General features: G+C 39.6%; 2 protein-coding genes across 4 annotated transcripts; one reads left to right on the top strand and one right to left on the bottom strand.

Annotated features, from left to right (window-relative positions):
* Nucleotides 1-279: 279 nt before the first annotated feature.
* LOC110746929 (uncharacterized) lies at nucleotides 280-6,530 on the top strand. The gene is given in 2 exon segments (XM_021947158.2): nucleotides 280-1,609; nucleotides 1,612-6,530. Coding segments are annotated over 2 exon segments (6,249 nt in total).
* An 8,065-nt stretch (nucleotides 6,531-14,595) lies between these two features.
* LOC110762544 (filament-like plant protein) lies at nucleotides 14,596-21,297 on the bottom strand. Of its 3 annotated transcripts, none has more exons than XM_021965191.2 (5): nucleotides 21,061-21,297; nucleotides 19,985-20,210; nucleotides 19,025-19,205; nucleotides 17,162-18,498; nucleotides 14,596-15,168 (listed from the first exon to the last, which is right to left on the bottom strand). In XM_021965191.2, the coding sequence occupies exons 2-5, from the start codon at nucleotides 20,093-20,095 to the stop codon at nucleotides 14,953-14,955; spliced, it is 1,845 nt and encodes a 614-aa protein (XP_021820883.2). In that variant the 5' UTR covers nucleotides 20,096-20,210; nucleotides 21,061-21,297; the 3' UTR covers nucleotides 14,596-14,952. The 3 variants fall into 3 exon arrangements, with proteins under 3 accessions (XP_021820883.2, XP_088108426.1, XP_088108425.1); XM_088252300.1 differs by lacking the exon at nucleotides 21,061-21,297 and adding an exon at nucleotides 20,920-21,058; XM_088252299.1 differs by lacking the exon at nucleotides 21,061-21,297 and having other exon boundaries at nucleotides 19,985-20,336.
* Nucleotides 21,298-23,032: the final 1,735 nt, after the last annotated feature.

Here is a 23,032-nt window from a genome sequence, read left to right as displayed (position 1 = left end):
GGGACGGAGGGTGACCACTTGGTGAAACAATTCGTTCGTTCCTTAAAAGGAAATGCATTCGATTGGTATATAGACTTAGAGTCCGAGTCCATCGACAATTGGGATCAAATGGAGCGAGAATTCCTGAATAGATTCTATAGCACTCGTCGCACCGTGAGTATGATGGAACTCACAAGTACCAAGCAATGGAAAGATGAGCCTGTCGTTGATTACATAAATCGATGGCGCTCGTTAAGCCTGGATTGCAAGGATAGGCTTTTGGAGATATCAGCAGTTGAGATGTGCATTCAAGGGATGCATTGGGGGTTACTCTACATTCTACAAGGGATCAAACCGCGCACGTTTGAGGAGCTAGCCACTCGTGCCCATGATATGGAGTTAAGTATCGCCAGCCACGGAGGAAAGAATGAGCCTATCGTAGAACATAAAAAGGAGAAAGTCTTTGGACAAAAGGCAGATAAGTCTATCAAGAAGCCTACCAAGGAAGCAATGACAATCAACACTGTCCCTGTCAAAATCTCCACCCGAGATAAGAAGAAAGAAGTCAAAAGGATGGAGCTATCCCGAGAGGTGGATAGACGTCGACAAACCTTGAAGGAGCTGGAGGAAAAGACGTACCCTTTCCCTGACTCCGACGTCGCGGGTATGTTGGAGGACTTGCTTGAAAAAAGGGTGATCGAATTGCCAGAATGTAAGCGACCTGAAGAGATGAACCGGGTTAACGACCCTAAGTTTTGCAAGTACCACAGAATTTTCAGCCACCCAGTAGAGAAGTGCTTCGTGTTGAAGGAGCTAATTATGAACTTGGCCAGGCAAAGAAGGATTGAGTTAGACGTTGACGAAATCGCAGACGCGAATGTTGCCACAATTGTGTTTGGATCCTTTGATCCCGTGCCGCTGCCCGCAGTATCGCCAAGACCGGAGTTTCAATCAATAAGGGGCATACGCCAGGTGACTGATATGTGTGCGAAAGAAGTGGTGGGCGAACCGACCAATCAAGGTGGTGATGGCTTAGTTGGTAACTCATCTTTCGATGACAATGAAGGATGGACGCTCGTTACTCGGAGGAGATCTCGTACGAAGTGCATTCCTCAACGCCAAAATGCCCAATCAAAGAAGGAGCGGCGAAAGAGAAGTTCGCGCCGATGCCCTAAGAACAAAACCAAAATGATGGTGAGGAGAGACTCTAACCAAGAAAGTGGACCACTAATCCAAGAGCCACGAATTCCCATTATGCTAGGAGAATACTTTCCTAAAGTGTTCTTCGTAAGAGAGCCCATGGAGGAAGTCTATATGACAACTTGCTATCAAATAGGTGACCAAGATGCCTCGGAAGAAAAATCTGAGGCTCATGAAGAGTCAAAGGTCTCAGCACAAGCAGAGGGATCACCGTTGCACTTCAATATTGAGGAAGCGATGCAACTTCCTGAAGCAATACGCATAGCATTGGTCAAGGCGCTGATGGATCTCAATATTCATCCAAATAAAACAAGAAGGGATGAAAGATTGGAATATGAGTCTCAAGATCATGCTATTTGTTGCGCGACATGTGCTTCTATCACATTCACCGATGAAGATCTCTTGTTAGGGTCCAAACCACATAACCGTCCGTTTTTGTGTCAGGGTACGTGCGAGAACAGAAGCTTAGTCGCATGCTCGTGGATGGAGGTTCAGCAGTAAACATCATGCCTAAGTCCACAATGATGAAGTTAGGCATCACCATAGATGAATTGTCTCGAAGCCGTCTCATGATTCAAGGCTTCAACCAAGGAGGGCAAAGAGCCATGGGCATGATCAGAATCGAGCTCGTGATAGGTGACTTAAAGTCAAACACCCTGTTTCACGTGATTGATGCTAAGACTTCCTACAATCTTCTCTTGGGAAGGCCATGGGTACATGAAAATGGGATAGTGCCTTCAACTTTACACCAGTGTTTCAAATTTTACAGAGGTGGGGTGAAGAAAATCTTGGGCGATGTCAAACCATTTACCGAAGCCGAGTCCTATTTCGCCGACGCCAAGTTTTACATCGACGAAGACGTGGTGTCTGAAGTTATTCCCATTGAGGTTCACTCAACAGGCAAGGCCATACCAAGAAGAGATGAGGATTCAAAGTGCCTTCCCATTGAAGAAAATGACAGCAAGAAGAACACTTCGTCTGGACAAACAGGATCATCAATAGATTCACGAAAGGTGTCTGTTCCTATTCTTCGCTATGTCTCATCGTCCCGACGGAAGGAAGGACAATCCCCGTTTGGAAAAGGAGTAAAATCAAGAAAGTTAGGGGAAAGTGATATGAAGTTCTTGAAGGAGTCGACAACCATGCCTTTGCCCAAGTTGAACAATTCGAACATTTCAAAACCTTCAGTACCGGGATTCGTCAGATCATCACAAGACGCAACAAGACACGAATATCTTCCGGTCAAAAGAACTAAAGAAGGTTTTGATCCTAATGCTTATAAACTCATGTCGAAGGCAGGTTATGACTTCGGCTTATCTCCTTCGTTGGGAGAGCTTAATCCAGACATCACCGGCGAGAGGACACATGGCCTTAGCGAAACCCAAAAGAAGTTGAAGGAGCAGGGTTACGCAATCGACTCAGCTAGAGCTGGCCTTGGTTTTACTCCTATTGCACCGGTGAAGATCTCTGCTAGAAGAAAGGAAAAGAAGGCAGATGTTCAACACATTAGTGCTGAAGTGGTCAAAGAGGAGGAAGAATTAAAGTCCACTAAGAGAGCCTCAGTGTTTGACCGCTTAGCCAAGCCTACCCAACGGACCTCAGTTTTTAGTCGTATCAAAGAATCAACATCACGACCCTCCGTGCTCAAAAGGTTAACTGGAGATAATAGCCAAAGGGGAGTTCAATCAACTTCACGTCGATCGGTGCTAGAAAGACTCGGAGTTCCAAACAAGCAGTCCGAAGAAAAAAACCAGTGGGAATTGAAAGGCGGAGTTCATATTGATTCGACAGAAGATAATGAAATTCGAAGCCTAATTCCATCACGTATGAAACGTCAGTCAACATTAGACATAACTTCAGGTGACCAGCTCAAAGTGAAACGACGGACAATCATACATACTGGGAAGGCTGTAAGTCAGCAAAACAAAAGCGATGATGAAGAAGTAGAGGTCCTAGCTGCTCATCATGTTACGATTAAAGAGGTTGATGAAGAGGAGCCTTTCGAGGATGAGGTTCACGAAGCCCCTCCTGCACTAGAAGATGGAGGGCAGGCGACTATAGATGAATTAAAAGAACTCAACTTGGGTACAAGTGAAGATCCCAGACCCATCTTCGTTAGTACACTCTTAAGCCCTAGTGAAGAGAAATCATATTATCAACTGCTACTTGAGTATAAAGATGTATTTGCTTGGACGTATAAGGAGATGCCAGGTCTCGATCCAAAAGTTGCTGTCCATCACCTTGCAGTCAAGCCTGGAACGCGTCCAACCAAACAAACTCAACGTCGTTTTCGCCCAGAGCTTCTAGGTCAAATCGAAGCTGAAGTCGATAAGTTGATCGCTGCCGGATTCATTAGGGAGGTGAAATACCCAACATGGATCGCGAATATTGTTCCGGTGAAGAAGAAGATTACTGGACAGATTCGTATTTGTGTTGACTTCCGAGATTTAAACGAGGCTTGCCCGAAGGATGACTTTCCATTGCCCATAATTGAGCTCATGGTAGATGCAACCACAGGTCATGAAGCCCTATCTTTCATGGACGGTTCATCTGGATACAACCAAATAAGAATGTCGCCGGAAGATGAAGAACTCACAGCTTTCCGCACTCCGAAAGGAATTTACTGTTACAAGGTGATGCCATTCGGTCTTAAGAATGCAGGTGCGACCTATCAACGTGCAATGCAAAAGATCTTTGGCGACATGCTTCACAAGAATGTCGAGTGCTACGTTGATGATCTGGTGATCAAGTCATCAAAAAGAGAAGATCATTTGAAAGACCTGAGAATGGTGTTCAATAGGCTGCGAAAATACCAACTCAAGATGAACCCTTTGAAGTGTGCTTTTGGCGTCACGTCAGGTAAATTTCTTGGTTTCATTGTTAAACACCGAGGCATCGAAGTAGATCAGTCTAAAATTAAGGCTATCCGAGATATGCCCGAGCCAAGAAATTTACGTGAGCTGAAAAGTTTACAAGGACGTCTCGCTTTTATTCGGCGATTCATCTCAAACTTAGCAGGGCGATGTCAACCATTCAGTCGTCTTATGAAAAAGGATGTCCCATTCGTTTGGGATGAGGCTTGTCACAATGCCTTTGAGAGCATAAAGAAGTACTTATCGAGTTCACCACTGTTAGGAGCTCCTATTCCCGGCAAGCCACTCATATTGTACATTGCGGCGCAAGAGAGATCAATCGGAGCCCTTCTGGCACAAGAGAATGAGTCCCGTAAAGAGCAAGCACTCTACTATCTAAGCCGAACCCTTACTGGTCCTGAACTAAATTACACGCCTATAGAAAAGACGTGTCTTGCACTTGTTTTCGCTATTCAGAAGTTAAGGCACTACATGCAAGCGTTCACAGTTCATCTAATTGCACGAGCTGACCCAGTGAAGTACGTTATGTCAAAACCAGTCTTGACGGGGGGTTTGGCCAAGTGGGCGTTACTTCTCAATCAATATGAAATCATCTACACTCCAGCAAAGGCGGTCAAGGGTCAAGCTGTTGCAGACTTCCTAGCCGATCATCCAATTCCAGCAGACTGGGAAATTTCAGATGACTTACCCGACGAACAAGTCTTCTTCGCTGACGTTTCTCCTGCTTGGATGATGTTCTTCGACGGATCGGCTCGCATAGATGGGGCAGGGGCTGGCGTAGTCTTCTTATCACCCGAGAGACACGTATTACCATATTCATTCTGTTTAAGTGAACTTTGCTCAAACAATGTGGCAGAATATCAAGCTTTGATCATGGGCTTACAAATGGCCGTGGAGATGAAGATATCAAGCTTAGAAGTGTACGGTGACTCCATGTTAGTGATCAACCAGCTACTGACCTATTATGAGGTCAGGAAGGATGATTTGATTCCATACCACCAAATGGCCACGCAGTTACTTGAAAAGTTTGACCTCGTGACGCTGGAACATGTGCCGAGAAAAGAAAATCAAATGGCAGATGCCTTAGCCAACCTTGCTGCTACGTTGGCATTAACAAAAGATGAAGCAGTGAATCTTCCAATTTGCCACCGTTGGGTTGTTCCATTAGCACTTGGAGCATCGCAAGAAGGAGTCAACGTTATCTCAGTATTGTCCATTGACATTGACGACTGGAGACAACCTTTAATTGATTATCTCGAGCATGGGAAATTGCCAAATGACAAAAGACATCGATCAGAGGTACGACGTCGGGCACCTCGATTCATTTATTACAAAGAAATTCTCTACCGTCGTTCGTTCGAAGGCGTGTTTCTAAGATGCTTGGGAGAAGAAGATGCATCCAAAGCAATGGAGGAAGCTCACTCAGGTATTTGCGGAGCTCATCAATCAGGGCCAAAGCTACATTTCCAAATAAAGAGGATGGGCTACTATTGGCCGACTATGGTCAAGGATTGCATGGATTATGTGAAGAAGTGCCAGGCATGTCAATTCCATGCGAACTTTATACACCAACCACCGGAGCCGCTACATCCCACAGTTACTTCGTGGCCATTTGATGCATGGGGTCTGGATGTGGTGGGACCGATAGCACCCAAATCTTCCGACGGTCATTCTTACATCCTTGCAGCAACAGACTACTTTTCAAAATGGGCAGAAGCTGTACCTCTAAAGGAAGTGAAGAAAGAAAACGTAGTGAGTTTTATCAAAGTGAATATCATTCATCGGTATGGTGTGCCACGTTACATCATCACAGACAATGGAAAACCATTCTCGAATCGGTTAATGGACAAACTGTGTGAAGACTTCGGTTTTAAGCAACGCAACTCTTCAATGTACAATGCCCCGGCCAATGGTCTTGCAGAAGCATTCAACAAAACTCTTTGCAACCTGTTGAAAAAAGTTGTTGGGAGAACCAAGAAAGACTGGCATGAAAGGATAAATGAAGCATTATGGGCTTATCGGACGACATACCGAACGCCTACTCAGGCTACGCCGTATTCGCTTGTGTATGGCGTGGAAGCGGTCTTGCCTTTAGAAAGTCAAATTCCATCACTGAGGATGGCCATACAAGAGGGATTGACTGACGAAGAGAATGCGAAGCTACGTCTCCAAGAATTAGAAGCATTAGATGAAAAGAGACTCGAAGCGCAACAACGCTTAGAGTGCTATCAAGCCCGACTTTCAAATGCTTTCAATAAGAAAGTCCGCCCTAGATCTTTCCAGGTAGGAGATCTCGTCCTCGCATTGCGTAGACCTATCATCACAACGCACAAAACTGGAAGTAAGTTTGCTTCGAAGTGGGATGGGCCCTACGTAGTACGAGAAGTATACACAAGTGGCGCTTACAAGATTGTAGCTGAGGACGGCTTAAGAGTCGGCCCCATCAATGGAAAGTTCTTGAAACGATACTATGCATGAAGTAAATCCAAGCTCCTGGCCCGCATGAGCCTAAACTGCGTACGGCACTCAAAGTAGCTCGTTGAGTTGAAAACCTGAAAGGGCGGCTCAAGCAAAAGTTAGAGCATAAAAAAAAAAAGTGGCTCGTTGGATTGAAAACCCGAAAGGGCGATCCAAGAAAAAGTTAGAGCATAAGAAAGTCCGTTGAGTTGAAAACCCGAAAGGGCGGCTCAAGCAAAAGTTAGGACACAAAAAAAAAAAAAAAAAAAAAAAACCCTTTGAACTACGTGATGACTTGATCCCTTTTCATCGAGGGTACGTAGGCAGCTTGGACAAATAATTCCAAGTTCAGTCACATCAAAATAAAAACAAAGGGTTTCCCCATCAATCTGAACCATTTGAAAGAAATGATGAGATAAGAAAATACTTTTATTTCATTATGAAAGTTAACTAGTAAACATCAACACTTTGACAAGTTCGAAGAAAAATACGAATGAAACAAAGAAGGTTTACAATAATAAAATTTGCTACTCCCAAGACAAGTCCCGGAAGCCATTACGCAATCTCTCAAAAGAAACTCGTAATGCATCTAAAGTCTCAGCATCAGTAGCTGATAATACAGGAGCTTTTTCGACTGCTGTCTTATCCTCTCTCAAGCGGGTAACCTCACCATGATGATATGAAAGCTGTGCACCACTCTCCGAAAGTGATCCGTTTAGTTGACGCAGTCTTAACTCCAATTCTTCTTGTTCTCTCTTCAACTCTTCCATACGCGTGTTGGCAGATTTAATAGACTCAAGTATGGAAAACTGATGAACCTCTTCAGCTTGTTGCAGAGCCAAAGCAATAGAAAGTGAAGAGTCAACAGCAGCTAAACGATCGCTTTGAACCTCAGGAGAAAGCTTCTGGGAATAAGTAGAGTGTGCAGAATAATAGTCAATTGCGGTCACCATAAGTGCATCGATCATAGCTCTTAAAGATGAGACGTCCGCCCCCACATTTTCAAGGGTAGTCAACAGCTTGCCAAGCTCATCTTTGAATGAAGGAAGCCGTTCTAATGAAGCCTTCAAGACTATGCTTTTTACTTGGTTTCCTAAAACGGAAACTACTTTGCGAAGGGTCTTGTCTGCAACACCTAATTTGGGTTCCCCACATGACATTTCAGAGGTAGATGCGTGATTAGCCAGCTTTGATAGATGTTGTTGCACATGCGGACCTACATTGATCAAAGAATAATGGTTAAGCGAGTAGACTCAAAGATTTCTAAACACGGAGCGTGACAAAGATTTGAGTAATACCTCTTAGGCTAACACCTGAACCACTCATCAGGTGCAAAGTACGATTTTCCCTTTCGATAGGCACAGGATTAAATGGCACAAGCTCGGACATGGTGGGAACATGATGCACGACTTCTCCCTGAAAATATATATATATATATATATATATATATATATATATATATATATATAATTTAAATAAATAAATAATAATAATAATTTTAAATAAATAAATAATATTAAAAAAAAAAAAAAAAAGGGCTCAAAGCGAAACAAATTGCTTACCTCGTTCATTAAGACTGGTTGCGAAACAGCAGGCACATCACAAAAAAATGTGTCATCGAGTGGGTATGCTGTGTCCAGATCGCAATAGAGAGATCCACCACTTGTCTTCTTATGCCTAAAGTTGACTTCACTGTCTTCATTGCTACTTATATGTCCTCGCTTCAAGTTGCGAATTCGTCGACCGAGGGGAACGAAATCTTCATGTGAATCTGCTACACTTTCTAGTTCTCCTTTATCACTAGGGACCCGAATTGGAGAAACATCAACTGGAGGTGGGTGTTGAACCCGAGGCGCAGGAGTAGTAGAACTACCTTCAACTTCTGGAGGAACTCTGTGCGCACTGTCACGTATGAGTTTATCATGAACTAAAGTATCGTTGCCTTGTGACTTCAAAGATTTTTGCTGAGATAATGACGAAGACTTGGCTACAGTTGAGACTGTCTTTGACTTCGTTGATTCAAAGCGATGCACCTTTGACCACCAAGCAACATAATCGGAGGTGACCTCAAATTCCCGGATATTGTCCTTAGTGGGTAGGGTTATTGTAGATGCACTGCCAACATTTAAGCATGACTTCCAATGAGAATACACCGATAGCACAGTCCCATTCCGGATGTCATCTTTAAGTTCTCCTGGCACCTGTTGTATATAGCAAAACTGTCTACTGAACCGGTGTGGGCTATAAGGTTGGATGACTCGGTAGTTTTCCTGTCGTAGAGAAACGTATCCCGAACGAAGGCATATCAAATACGCAAAGTCTTCTTTGGAAATATGATCTTCATCAGTTAGTCGTTTGCACTCTAAAAACATTCTTGCCAAACGGCTCATCTCCACTTTATGACAAGTCCGGAACAAAGCTCGAGCTGTCGAATCTTCAAAGAATTTAGCTGAAAGTCTTCCTGAGAACCTTGCCATGATAGGAGTAGACTTCTCTGAAGATGATGTAAAGTGCATGTCGAAGTATTCGCCCAACCACCCATACACATAATGGAAAGGAAGAACAGTTGCACAATTTCCTGGATCATCTGCGCTAGAAATATCGTTCAACCCCTTGTAAATGCTAGCCAATACTGGGATTGCCAGGCCAAATGATACACCGTGCGCCATTCGACTGGCAACTTTGAAAACCCCCGGCCTGATCAAAGTGACGTCATCCTTGGGGAATACAAATTTGCATAACCAGCAAGCGAGGAAAGCAGCCAAGTACGATCTCTCCATATCTTCATCAGTTATACCCAAATCTTCAAAAACCCCTTCCTCCTCCTCAGTGCGTTTCGGTGCCGCCGTAATGATACCAGACGGGTCAAGGTCTTCCTTTGGCTTTTGTGACTTGTTCCGTATGGTTTTCCTTGAAGGCTTTTTGTACTTGAACGGCCCTCGGAACCAGTATTTTATCCAAGCAGTCATTCTTACTCCAGATTTTCCTTTAGAATACCGTAAAATTTTGTGGTATGCTAAGAACAGGTAGCGACAAATGTGTGGGATATAAGGCACGCCTTTTTGGTCCATCCTGTTGAGACTCTCAGCACTTGGAATAACCTCATCATAAAATCGACCTGTAATAGGAAGACCACCGATTTCATGAAGATCCCAAAGAGAAATAGACATCTCCCCTTGCGATGTATGAAGAGTATTTGTCACAGGACACCAATATTCGCAAAAGGCTCGGATGACTGGAGCGTGTCGATCATAGCTAAATAATGAGGCAAACACTGCATCATACAAACCAGTGCTCTTAAGAACTTGAGTATTTCTACTTAGCACATCTTCAAGCCATTCCCAATAATACTCAGTAAATGTAGATTCACCGGATGTCGGGAGAACAGAACTCCAATTTACTGCTCCATTATGGATTCGGTCACTGAGTAGTTCGAACGCTCTTAATGAATCGGTCTCTGTATGATGTGAGGACTTTAATTGTAAAACAGTGGAGTGAAGGTCCCTACCCGTAGACTTGGACTTTTTGAAGCTGCTCAGTTGACAAAACACCTCTTGGGACCAAGAAGGAATAAGAAGAGTGTCCACCTCTGATACCTCCGAAGCAAGGATAGGCGCACCTACAAGCAATGTGGTACCTTCGTCCCGGTTATCACTTTCATCCTCAAGAATAGTAACAGTGCCTTTCTTGAAACACTTGAAGAAGGCCATCTGTATAAGATGAGCAGCATGAAACAATATTCAATATCAGGCTAATAACTTCAAACTTGAAGAATGGAAAAGAAACTAGAACAACCAAGGGAAAGCGCTTACCTGTACAAGCTTGGAGATTCGGATAAAGATGAAATGCCACAAGAAACAATCTTCACGTTCTTCGTTTATGATACCAATCCACCTAGCACTGTGTTGTCAAAAAAAAAAAAAAAAAAAAAAAAAAATCTCTGCACGAAGCACCGTGTTGTCAAAGAATCTGCAAGAGAAGATTAATTTTAACTTTGGCAATATTGGAAAAAAAAAAAAAAAAAAAAAAAAAAAAAAAAAGAAAAAAAAAAAAGAGAGAAAACTGACGCAAGCACAAAAGGGAATGATGAAACCAAAAGGTGGGTTCAATCTTACCACCAAGTTTCTTGATAGACCAAACAGTGAGTTCTTGCGGGGTGCGGCTGTGCAAAAAAGAAAACAACGTCAGTTTTCATATATATGAGAGATGAATTAAAAAAAAAAAATGTCAAGTCTCACCACTTTGGTTACTGAGGATTCAAATGGTGCAAACTTCAAAGTTGTAGACCTTCTTGCCGACAAAAGGAGTTTTTCTGCTATTCTATTTGGTTGTTCTCAATATTCATGAAAGTAGTGCAATTTAAAGAAGCCAAATACCATCAAAGCTCCTGGTGGTGCTAGGGTTTCTTATTCCTAGTTTAGGAAAATATTGGACTTGTTCCTTGCCGCACAAGATCTTAACAATATTGGATATTATTATAATATCATCCCCAAAACAAAAAAAAACAAAAACAAAAACAAAAAAAAAAAAAAAAAAAAAGGCAAGCTACGGCTACAACATCATAATTGAAGTCTTGCCATTAGCTACACCTGCGGCTACAGTACCATGATGGGGAACAATCTAAATTATCGGAAACAAATAAGGAAGTAACACTTCAAGCTGCACCTCCTACATGTGACAAGGCACATATCTACAGTGCATCGTGAAGTGGGGGCAATTTGTAGACAAAGAAATTTTGGTGCAATAAATTCCATTGGACAAGAAAATAAGTAGGGTTTGATGGATTAAATTGTGGGCCCCATAATTCGCCCATGTGGCGTGTGACTCATCAAAATTGAATTAGTTGTTAAAAAGTGACATGTGGCGACATCCGACGGAGTGCATCAAACGGTTCAAGATGAAGACAAAATTAAGGGAAGGAATCTTCTGTGATTGACTTTGATTTAAATCAAATATTAATCAGGTCAATCAATTGAAGGTTAAATTGCCAGATTATGGGAATTGATTTAAATCAAATCAAAATCCCATAAAACAAGGTTTTAAATAGGGAAAGTTATTTAGGTCAAGTATCCTACAAAAGCCTATAAATAGGAGGCCTCAAGACGACAAAAGAAAAAAAGGCTTGGACAGACCCAAGCACTCAGAAGAAACAGAAAACTCTCTGCATTCTTCACCTCACTTCGGAAGAGCCACCAAGCACAACAAATACGTGCCGGTTCCTCCACCCTAGAAAAATCCAAACACACCCAAACAAGCCTTGTGCTACCCGTTTGATCAAGATCAAGTCTCTACGACCCTTGTATCAAACACAACTTTTCTTTAAACACTTTGGAGATCGAATCAGAGGATTCAATACAGAGATTGTAACCCTAAATTTCATTAATACAAATATTATTTTGTACACGTGTTCTTGTCTCATTTGTCGCAGGAAATTCGTGTTTACACTTAGGAATAAATCACTCTAGTACTTAATAGATTAAATTGATCCCTGTCAAAACGATACTCTACTTACTACTATATTAATTTGACAACATTGTCCTCTTGCAATTACATCAGTCATAACGTGACTAATTTTAACAAATAATTTGACCAGCTATAACGAGCAGGACCAAACTGATGTGTGGACCAAAATATTAAGGACCATATCTATTGAATTGAAAATTTGAGAACTCAAATGAAGACAAAACTATTCATGATAAAAATTCTATAAACTGAGAATCGTATAAAGCAACTCATCGTATAACCATGAGAATCGTACAAATTAAAACTTTATAAACTAGAAAGAAAAGGATGCAGTTAAACAAACCCTAGAATTAACTGAGTACACCCTACCACCAAACTATTTATTGAATTACTAATTTACGCTAATATAAAATGACCAAAAATGATATATTAAATTGTGAAACAAATGTTAAATTCATGGTGAAACAACGTCTCATTCTTTCTAAAGTTAAATCCATATTTAGAAGAGATTTACTGCCCGTTTGGTAATGTTTTCGGAGAATGTTTTTAATGGATTTTTTAGAAAATGAAAACAAGAAAATAAATTTGCATTTTCAAGATTCGAGAAAGCGTCTCGTAGCTGAATTGAAAAAAAAAAATCAGAAAACAAAAACACTAAAAACGTGTATAATTTGAAGAGAAATAAAGAATGTTGTATCTTGTAATAAATATGTGAACTATTTTTCCAAGACATTTTTGTTAATGTTCTCATCTAGAAACAAGTAATATAATATAATTCTAATAAAAAAAAACTAGAAATATCTTTTCAAAAAACTAAAAAATATCTTAGCAAAATAAAAGAAAAAATTCTTATGTATTACTCTTATAACCTTTAGTTTTAAAAAATATGAAATTAAATAATATATCATGGTTTGACTAAATAGAGTAATGAAGTGCAACGAAAAAGGAAAAATAATTGACAAAAAATATCTCCCCCACCTCTCAAACGCTCTGGTTCGTTCTCTCTCTCTCTCTCTCAAGTCTTCTAAGAAAATCACAGGAATTTTTTTTTATCGAGGGAAATTCACAGATCTTAAAGCACATATATGTTATGGAGTACAATAGAAGCAAGACTTTAGAATAGCTGCTCTCTCTTCATGGTGGCTGTGGGTTATCGTTATCCTTCAATAGTAGTTGTTGCAAGAGAAATGAACAGTCGGTTGTTGTAAGGAGACTGAGAGCCAACATCCAAGATATGGGTTTCACAAAAAAAACTCCTCCAAGATATGGGAATGAGACAGGCGGGGAGCGAAGGCGCAGAGAGAGAAGTTACATCTTAAAAGTTCAAAGAAAAAGTAAAGAATAGCCGCGTTTTTTGTGTTTTCAGAATACGCTGAAAACGTCGATTTATCGTCTTCAAATTTTGTACATGTATGTGAATAAACGGCGTGCCGAACGCATGTACTTAAGCCTCATTGTCCTCTTGGCAATCCCTACTGTCATTATCCATTTTGACAGGTGAACTCGAAAACCCAAAATGATTTCCTATATAGCAATTATTGATTCATGTCACAATTGCTAACTATAGGCCCATTATTATCAATCAAAATCTAAGATCATGGCAAGAATAACAGGCCTCACTTAAGGGACGTATATTAAGTAGGACACCTCTGGATCGGAAATCCCATGAATCTCAGTAAAACTCGTGCATGAGAATGAGAATAAACTACCATCTTCATCATAATCAAGCAGTTAGGCAAGTTGAGGCATGATTTCATCCTCTCCGTATCCATTTAATATCATTTCTTGGAGGCAACAAGTTTGCTCAACTAAATTAGATCAGAGACAACCATTTCCTCAGCACATGCGTATTGCATACACATAAGAACAGTTTTAAAACTACAAATGAACAAATGCATTACAGACAAGCACATGTGGAACAGATGTTACCTAACTGATTTCCCTCAATGACCAGAAGCAAGCAGGACATCTCAAATCTTTCCAGAAAATGAGAAAACAAACTGAAATGCTGTAGATGGCTTTATGATTGGGCTATACATAAGAATCATAGTTTTCTTTTCTTTGTTTAATAATTTAAAACAATCAAGGTAAAATTGAGTCTATATATTTGACAAAACTTGAACAGAATCAAAAATCAGTTACGTACTTTGAAGTTTGGACGGCAGCTTTGGTGGCGTTGAGCAATAAGTTCGGCAACAAGGTGGGTTTGGTGGTCTGATAGTGTTCAATAGCCAGCTCTCGAATGGGTTTGGTGTTGTGTGATAGAGTGTATTGGAGTGTACCTTGGATATTTTTGGTAGTCAAATATGGTGTACTTAGGTAATTTTACATTTTGATTTATATATTAGGGTGTACTTAGATCATAGAGTGTACTCAGTTAATTTTAGGATTCGTTTAACAACAGCTACGCATTCCGAAAGTGTCGAGAAGTCATGAAATTATGCTTTTGTTGCTGCTTGTGAGTATATTTCCATGCAGTATGAAATTTGCAGTAAACTGAGGCTAAAAGAGATACATTTGGATTAGCGTTGATCCTTGGAGGGTGATTTTACTATCATAAAGAATTGCTTTTCTTCTTATAATGTTAAGTGCTTCTGTGACCAGAGAAAGAGACTCAAAGCAATGAAGTGGTTGAAAGTATTTCAAATCTTATGTATATTACTATACCTTCTTTCAACATTGCAACTATGTCCACGTATGTAAATACAAACTGTCGATTCACAGGCATTGAATCTACAGATAACACCGAAAAAATATACATGCTCTAGCTCTACAATGAAAACTTGAAACTATATTTTTTTTCCCTTCCAAATTTTCTTATTATAATTCTTTAATTAATTTTTCATATTGTGTCCCGATCTTACCTCTGGCAAAAAGTTCTCCAAATCCATTAAGCCCTTTTGCTGATAACAGTAACAAAGGACAATCCGCCATCACTGAACTTTAAGGATTTTCGTCAATCATCTGCTGCTTTCAAAATTTATACTACCCTTGCAGTATTCAGGTTTGGGTGTAAATTACGTGGTTCCACACTATTTATGTGGCACTGCATTCCTTCTTCAATGAGCTCTGGTGGCCTCTCAGAGTCCACCAGGATGTCCTCCAGAGTTGCAAGTGACTTCAACTGTTGGCCAAGAGATGCAATTGTTTTCTGGCACTCCGCAAATCTATTCGCAGCCAATGCTAGTTCTTTCTCCTGCCACAGACAAGCACACGTCAAAATCCGCATATATGAAGAATAATAGATAGATGTAACATCACAATCTTTCATTTCTTATTTCAGAATTGCACATAGCTGGTAGTGTCATTAGATGCAAGTCAACCAAAGAATTGTTATGGACCTCGCCTTACTTTCATAATTCACATCAAAAGAATTGGCTTTTATACTTGCAAAACCTGTACATGCGTGTCATTTGAAAAATACCTTGTTTAATTAAAAGTTAGATAGTAGAAGTACATTTTCATGTTCAGAAAAATTGAGAACTGCTTGAACTTCAATCAAGAAAGTATCTAAGAATTACTAAGATTAAAAGCCCTTTCTTTCTTTTTCACCTTTGTGACAAAGTTTGAAGTCTCAACTCAAACCAACTAACTTACAGGAGGACAGAGAATTTGTTTCACCATAAACATCAGTTTGCTTATTGCATAAATTAAGATAAAGCGTAATATGGACTATTTTGGGAATATATTAATTTAAAGTGAAAATATCCAGAGGCTTGCAAGTATGGTCATACAAAAATTAATGGAAAGGTAGTACTTAGATGACCATGTCCACAAGATTCATAATTAATTGCAAAAAAGGCTTTACATATATTTGGTTTCCTTTGCATGTACGGGTTCGCTTCTATATCTGGGGTTTAAGAGGAAACCCAAGATGACAGGACATATTTTTGTCATAAACAAAAGCTGGATCCACTGTGATCCTTGACTCTTGATGACCAAAAGTCCTTGAGGGGATAAGTATCTGGTAATGTTAATATTGTGGCTCACTCCAATCTCCTGTGTTTTTTTTTTCGCTTAAACGGAGGTCATATTTTAGTAGTAATCAAATCTTGGGTCCAGTATGACTTTTGCCTCTTGCAAAGAAAATCAGGGAATACGTATCTAATCATGCAAATATCACAGTTCATTTCACTCTACTGGGCATTATTTCTTTATATGGACTTGATTTGATCATCATATGCCGCCACGGGGATAAAGATGGCTGTGTCTAGGCTGTGTCTGGGATCCTAAATACTCTCAACTTTTTATGTCCCACAAAGGGTAAACAGAAGTGACCCAGGTGTCTTCATTGGCCTTAATGAGCCCTGTGCAGGTATTAGGATCAGTTGGAGGTACCCTTGTCACATGTTGTCTAACCTGTTCCAAGCAGTTCAACTTTGGGACCAATCCATTTAATCACAACACATATGTCATTGAGAGTGGTGTCTCTACCAAAAGATCCTAACATAGGTTGTGCTTCAGCTGCTTGTCTGCAACCTTAGAGGACACTTTCCTTGACTGGCTTTGTCCAGTCATGGGTTTGTGCCATATCCAACTCGAGATCTTTCAACCATCCTGTACTTATTCGGGCCACAAGAAGAGTCACTCCATCTGGGCATACTGTGATGACGTAACCCACAGTAATTTTGTATGCAAACACATTTTCAGAGGATAATTATGAGGAAGGAGCAGATTTATATGGTATTAAGCACCATGAACCTTTGGGTTCATTTCATCATCATCCTTTCCATAATCCCCATCATACTGTCAAGCCATTTGAACTCTCATCTTTCATTCTTTTCAATTATATGCAGGATTTCCTATCAGATATATTTTTTTTCAGATCGTTTCATATTACATCTTCCCATGTTAGTCATGGCCCTGTACTACTAGTCTTACTTTGATTAAAGTACTTCTAATGGTATGCATTTGTATATTATCCAAATACCACTAAAGCCCAATTCTTCTTATACAATCCCTAGCACGTCCTATTGTATATCCAAAATATAAACTTTTAGATTTCTTTTCTACCCAATCCTACCATCGATCTAGCATTCTCATTTTCGCTACATTGTTTTGATTTTTCCTTCAACTCCAACATTTATAGTTACTATTAACTGAAAATTGGTTTTTGTACTAGATATAGTTTCTTTAGCATATCTAAAATAAGACAGTCACCAAGTCTTAGCGTGTCCAAGCAAACTAACCTGCTTTATCTTCAATTCACCATTAGTACTGGCCAACCGCTGGCGCTCAGCTTCATGTTTCATACTAAATAGTTCATTCTCCAGTTTCTGGCATTTGGCCACATTTTCAGCTGACAAATTTCGCTCCTTCCAAACCTCTTCTTCTAGTGAACCAACTTTTAAAAGCAAGGAGTTGAATTCAGTTTGAATAGCTCTTAGTTGCGACTCTGCCACTACTCTCATTGTTTGATAAGTCTTTACTTCCTCATCTGCAGCATACACTGAGTCATTTGCAAGAGCTAACTCTCTTTTAAGGTCTTCCAACTTCATATCAGCCTCCACTAGTTGACTTTGTGATGTCTCAAGCTGCTTTTGACACTCAGTCAGAGTCATCTCAAGTTCCACTTTTTCTGCTGCCATCTTCTCTAACTTCCTCTCAAGTTCCGCGGCCCTTTGAATCATGGTTTCAAATTCAGTTTTTAAAGGGTTTTCTCCAGTTTGAGGTTGATATTCAATTCCCAACTCAAGATGACAGCTGTCATTTTCTGTATCTGACAATGCAGCAAGCCGCTCCATTTCAAGAAAATCATCCATGAGATTGATTTCTTCTGAAGGGTCCATAAGATTTTTTCCAAAATCCTTCTCATTCTTAAACTGACCATGTTCTGTGATTTGAGCTGATGCCCGTGAATCTGACTGGCTTGGATCATATTGACTTGGATACAAGCCACTCACTTTATGTGGATCTGGATCAATTGCCAGTACCCTCTCCCCACTATCTGACTGGCTATCTGTAAAAGATTCTATGTATACTGAGGATGTAGAAAACGGTTTGTGATCATTAGCAGGCAATGTTTTACGAGTCAAGGCTTTTAGCCTACGGCACTCAGCTTCAAGCTTGGACACCCTCTTTATGCTCTCTAAATATTGCTTACTGGCTGTTTCTGCAGTTTGTGCGTTCAAATCCCTCTCTATAGTCCTGACTTCTAGCTCCTTCACTCGAGAAAGAAGCTTAAGTTGAAGAGCAGAGTTCTCTTTTTCAGTAGCCTCAAGCTTTGAGCGCAAATCAAAATCAATTGAGGCAGCAGCTTCAGTATTAGCAGTCTGAAGTTGAGCCTGGAGATCAACAAGCTGACTCTGAAGCATGGACTTTGAGGATTCCCATTCACGAGTTTTTATGGCAACAACTTCTCGGGTATTCTGGTCTTGCTCTTCTCTTGCCTGTCGAATCTGCCTCACGCATTCCTTTAGTGCTCCATCAAGATGACCAACTCGGTCTTCAAGAGCTGAGTTTTTCTGATTTGCAGCCTCAAGTTGCTGTTTTAAACCCAACACTTCATTTTCAGCCTTCTCCCAGCCTAACATTTGAAATGGCAAAGAGAAACAACTAATTCCCTTTCAGAATAAGGAAATGTAATAAAAGGTAAAAGTAATTATGACATACCATTGACCCTAAAACGGAACAGCTCAGCAACACCCAATATTTTCCATTTCTATAAACTCAGGGCACCCATTCTAGAAATACTTGAAGAAAGATAAGATGAGTGAACCTCCCCTAGAAACATTAAGAATGACTTTCATGAAACTCTTGGTCTTCGAAAATGAAAATTGTTTCGTCATAATCTCATTGCCGATTAAGCATAAGTATAATATAAAAGGGATACAACGTCTTTAAATACCATTCATGAAAGGGTTTAGACAAAAAGATACCATTCATAATAAAATGTGCCCAGAAAGAGTAAGAAATTGCAGTTGATAAACAGTTTTGCATCTATTTATTTTGTCTACATGTTTTCTCTTATTTAGGATATCTATGTTGGAATTTCCATCCTTAGTTAAAGTTAAATGCGAGGGAACAAAATGAAAGCCAGAAAAAGTTCAAACCTGAGACAGCTTCTTCTGTAACTTTAGCATGCTGCTTTACCAACTCATCTTTGGCACTACTATTAAGAATGGCGGCTGATAATTTCTCTGTCAAAGTCTCGACACTTTCATTATCTTCTTCTTCAATGCGTGGAGCTTTAGAAGTGACTTCTGGCAATAGAGTGCTATGAGTTGGATTTGCCTTTGACATAAAAGAAAGAAAAATTAGAATTTAGTCAACCACATCACTTAAACAGACAAATATCCATACACCTGAAAAACAAATATTCAGCTGGCACTCAAAAACATATGAAAGTTTTTAATTGTTGATCATTCCCTTGCTCTTTCACCTTGGTTTAGAGAGTCTGATAAAGGCAGTTTACCACTAAATTTAAGAAAAATAGCCTTGCTTTTTAGCCATCATAAAACATGGACATATATAGGTATCAGAGGGTTTCCATGTTTCTCAAATTAAAATTAGAAAGCTCAATGTATATAGGTTATATATGGAGAATTCCTTTGGAATGTGACAAATAAAAGGGCATGAGGACTATTACGTATCCTCATAGATTGACAAGGAATACCAGTATTCCAAACACGTTAAGTAAGAACGTAACTTATCAATGTTTTTGTCATGCAGTGGATCATCTAAAAATGGCAGAACACAAAGGTGGGATTTTTTGTAATGATAAGTAGCTACATGCAAAATAGCAGAATTTACCAAGATAAAGAGTATTCATTCTATTGAAATTGTACATGTAATTGTATAATCAAAGCGACGAAACCAGCACTATATATATATATATATATATATATATATATATGCAGACATGGTTTTATGCAATGGAAAGCAGCAATGATGATTAAGTATCGACCAACTAATCACAATTACAAAATTTTCAAAATATCATAGAACTGGTTAATCCAATTATGAAAAGGCAAAATATTGAATTTTATCAGAACAATGTCAACGCCATCTACCTGATCATCAGAAAATCTTTCAGAATGAGAAGACATCGATCCTGAACTCTCAGTCTCGCCGGGACTCTTCTCTGATGACTTCCTTCGCCATAGCCGACTCCGCCTGTCCATCTTGAATTTCAGCGAAGCAGCATCTCAGTAGAAATCATCAATGCATCATTACAGAGCACCACACCACCTTGAGACCCTTGTGCTTGAAACTTAAGTGATATCTGAGTGTCCAAATCTGGGAAAGGTTAAAACCAATCATAATTTAAAACCCAGTTGTCTCTTTGGTTTGTATGGGAAATTCTGAGCTTCTAAACCATGCAAAAGAAAATCCAAAGTAATCCATAAAGATGAAGCTAAACTGCCGGACCAATATCTGGTAATTGATTCTCAGCTTTGCTTAGAACTCACTTCTAGTCCGATCTAATCTCAACCAACAAACCAAAGACTGTGTATTAAAAAAAAAGGTAATAATATAAAACTGAATAGTTGCCAAATATATCATTAGAATGGAGAATCGTTGAGACCCTATTTTGAAGACTAATGTTTCTTGGTAAATAACTTCAAACGCACAACTCGAACACACTAACTTGCTGAGCACCTACCCAAGTCCTCAATTTTACGCCATACTAGTTTATATGAGAGAGAGAGAGAGAGAGAGAGAGAGAGAGAGAGAGAGAGAGAGAGAGAGAGAGAGAGAGAGAGAGAGAGAGAGAGAGAGAGAGAGAGAGGGACCACCGTGGGTGTGAAATAGATGGGTACCCATTTCACAATATCTAGCCAAACGAAGAAATAGCGAAGACCCAAATTATCACACAAAAGTAAGAAATTGCTGATACCCATTTCAAAATATATGAAAATTGAGAGACCCATGAAGACTAAACAATAAATTTGGAGCAGACACCCCCTGAACTGAACGAATGAATTCAATCAATCAGATAAGATACCTATTGACTGCATGCATACAAGGACTGAGCCAGGACAGACAGGCCATGAGAATTGAGATTACAAGGAAGGATTTCTAATCTAACTAAAATAGGGATTCAAGTGGTAAAAAAATGAGCTGAACGGTAAGTTGGAGAAACAACCTGCAGGCAGAGATTTGCGGCATTTCGGAAGAGCTTTCTTTCACACATACTGTTGAAAGTAAGGGGAAATTGCCGTAGTCGTAGAAGTAAGTAGGTCCATGAGACTGTGAACGCGAAAAGGACCAAACTTGCTTTTTCCATCGCCATCGTCAGCTCTGCTTTGTCTTCTCTCTTGACTTTCAAGTGGAGTTAGCGCCCTTCCCGTCGCCCATGGATGCGCGGTTTCACCGCCATCATTCATTCCTGATTAATTGTTAATTAATGGTAATTATTAGGGAGTTTTGATTAAATGTTACTACGGTATCTTGGTAGTTGCTAGATCTAGGTGCCCATTTGGCATTGCTTATTTGGGGGTGATAAGTGATTTTTAAAAAATTTTGGGAAGCTCAACCCATTTGGTAAACTATGAGAAAATCACTTATTGTTAAAAATTGTTGTGAGAGAAAGCTATAAAGGAAAACAGCTAATCAGGTGCTTTCATTTTTTGATTATGTAGGAATTAGTTTCAAAGAGGTGCTGAGTTTAATAATTATGTGGCAATAATTTTTTGATTATGCGGGAATCAGTACCAACAACACTTTTAACAAAAAGTTTACCAAACGCCAAATTGCTTTCTTTCACAGCTGATTGCTCTCACAGCAAATCTAACAGCGATTATTTTCACAGCACAGCAATGCCAAACTGGCAATAAACATTGGGTAGAAATTATAGGGCATTGGATTTTGTATTTTAGTGTCTATAGGGTTTATGTGAGTATAAAAATTCTTATTTTCATGTTCTTAAAAAAAATTAATTTTTACAACTTTAAAATGATATATTTATGTAGAATTTGAAAGCAGGAGTGTTTTGGTATAAATTATGCGTGAATTGGTGCTAAAATTAATATTTTTTAAAAAAAAATTGACTTTCTACTTTTAAAGTAAATGTTATGAAACTCAAGAAAAATCGTGAAAAGGAGATTGGTGTAGTGGTTGTCGGTAGTGTTTCTTCCTTTGAGGTCAAAGGTTTAAATCTCTCAAATGGCATAAAGTGCAGTGGCGGAGCCAGAAAAGTATAAACAGAGAAATATAATTTGGCTCAGAAAAGTATGATTGCATTAAGAAGACAATAGCCTCAATGAAGATTTGAGAGGGGGCACATGCCCACCCTAGGCCATAACTCCCTCCACCACTGATAAAGTGTTTATTTTTTAAATTGTAAGAGACACACCACATATATTGTTGGTTGGTTGAAGGGAGGTGGTGGATGGTCAGGGATTGGCTAAGAAAAGTGCAGTGGCGGAGACAGAAAAGTACAAAGAGAGAAATAAAATTTGGCTAAGAAAAGTATGATTGCATTAAGAAGACAATAGCCTCAATGAAGATTTGAGAGGGGGCACATGCCCACCCTGAGCCTTAGCTCCCTCCTCCATTGATAAAGTGTTTATATTTTGAATTGTAAGAGACACACCACATACATTGTTGGTTGGCTGGAGGGAGGTGGTGGACGGTCGGGGATTGGTTGCCGGTGGTGGTGGTAGCCGAAGTTGGGTCGTCGGCTGTGGCGGGCAGTAGTGGTGGCCAGAAGGGTTGCGGGTTGTTGGAGGTGGACATGTGGCATTGTGTGATTGACATAGATGGAGTGGCAATGTGTAATTTTGAGGTTTTTTAATTACGTTATTTTAAAATTAAATGTTATATTTTTAGTTCTTGACCTTATCTAGATTATTTGAAATTGAGTTATTATCTACCACAATAATAAACTTCCTATTGAGTTTAAACCAAAACTCCCTTTATAATATGGGTGGACGATAAAGTTGATATTTCGCCTTTTAAGGAATAATATTTGTTGAACCAAAAAAATTCACAAAAAAAAAAATTAGGGATTATATAAGCCCCACAACGCTAGGTGGGTATGATTCCCACATGACACTTGTTTTCAAAACAACATTGAAACAACATGTATATCTCAAATGGCATAACGTGTTTTTTTT

This window comes from Prunus avium, chromosome 4 (assembly GCF_965620075.1).
Source record: "Prunus avium chromosome 4, drPruAviu1.hap1.1, whole genome shotgun sequence".
NCBI lineage: Eukaryota > Viridiplantae > Streptophyta > Magnoliopsida > Rosales > Rosaceae > Prunus > Prunus avium.
This window is presented reverse-complemented; position numbering and strand designations above follow the sequence as displayed.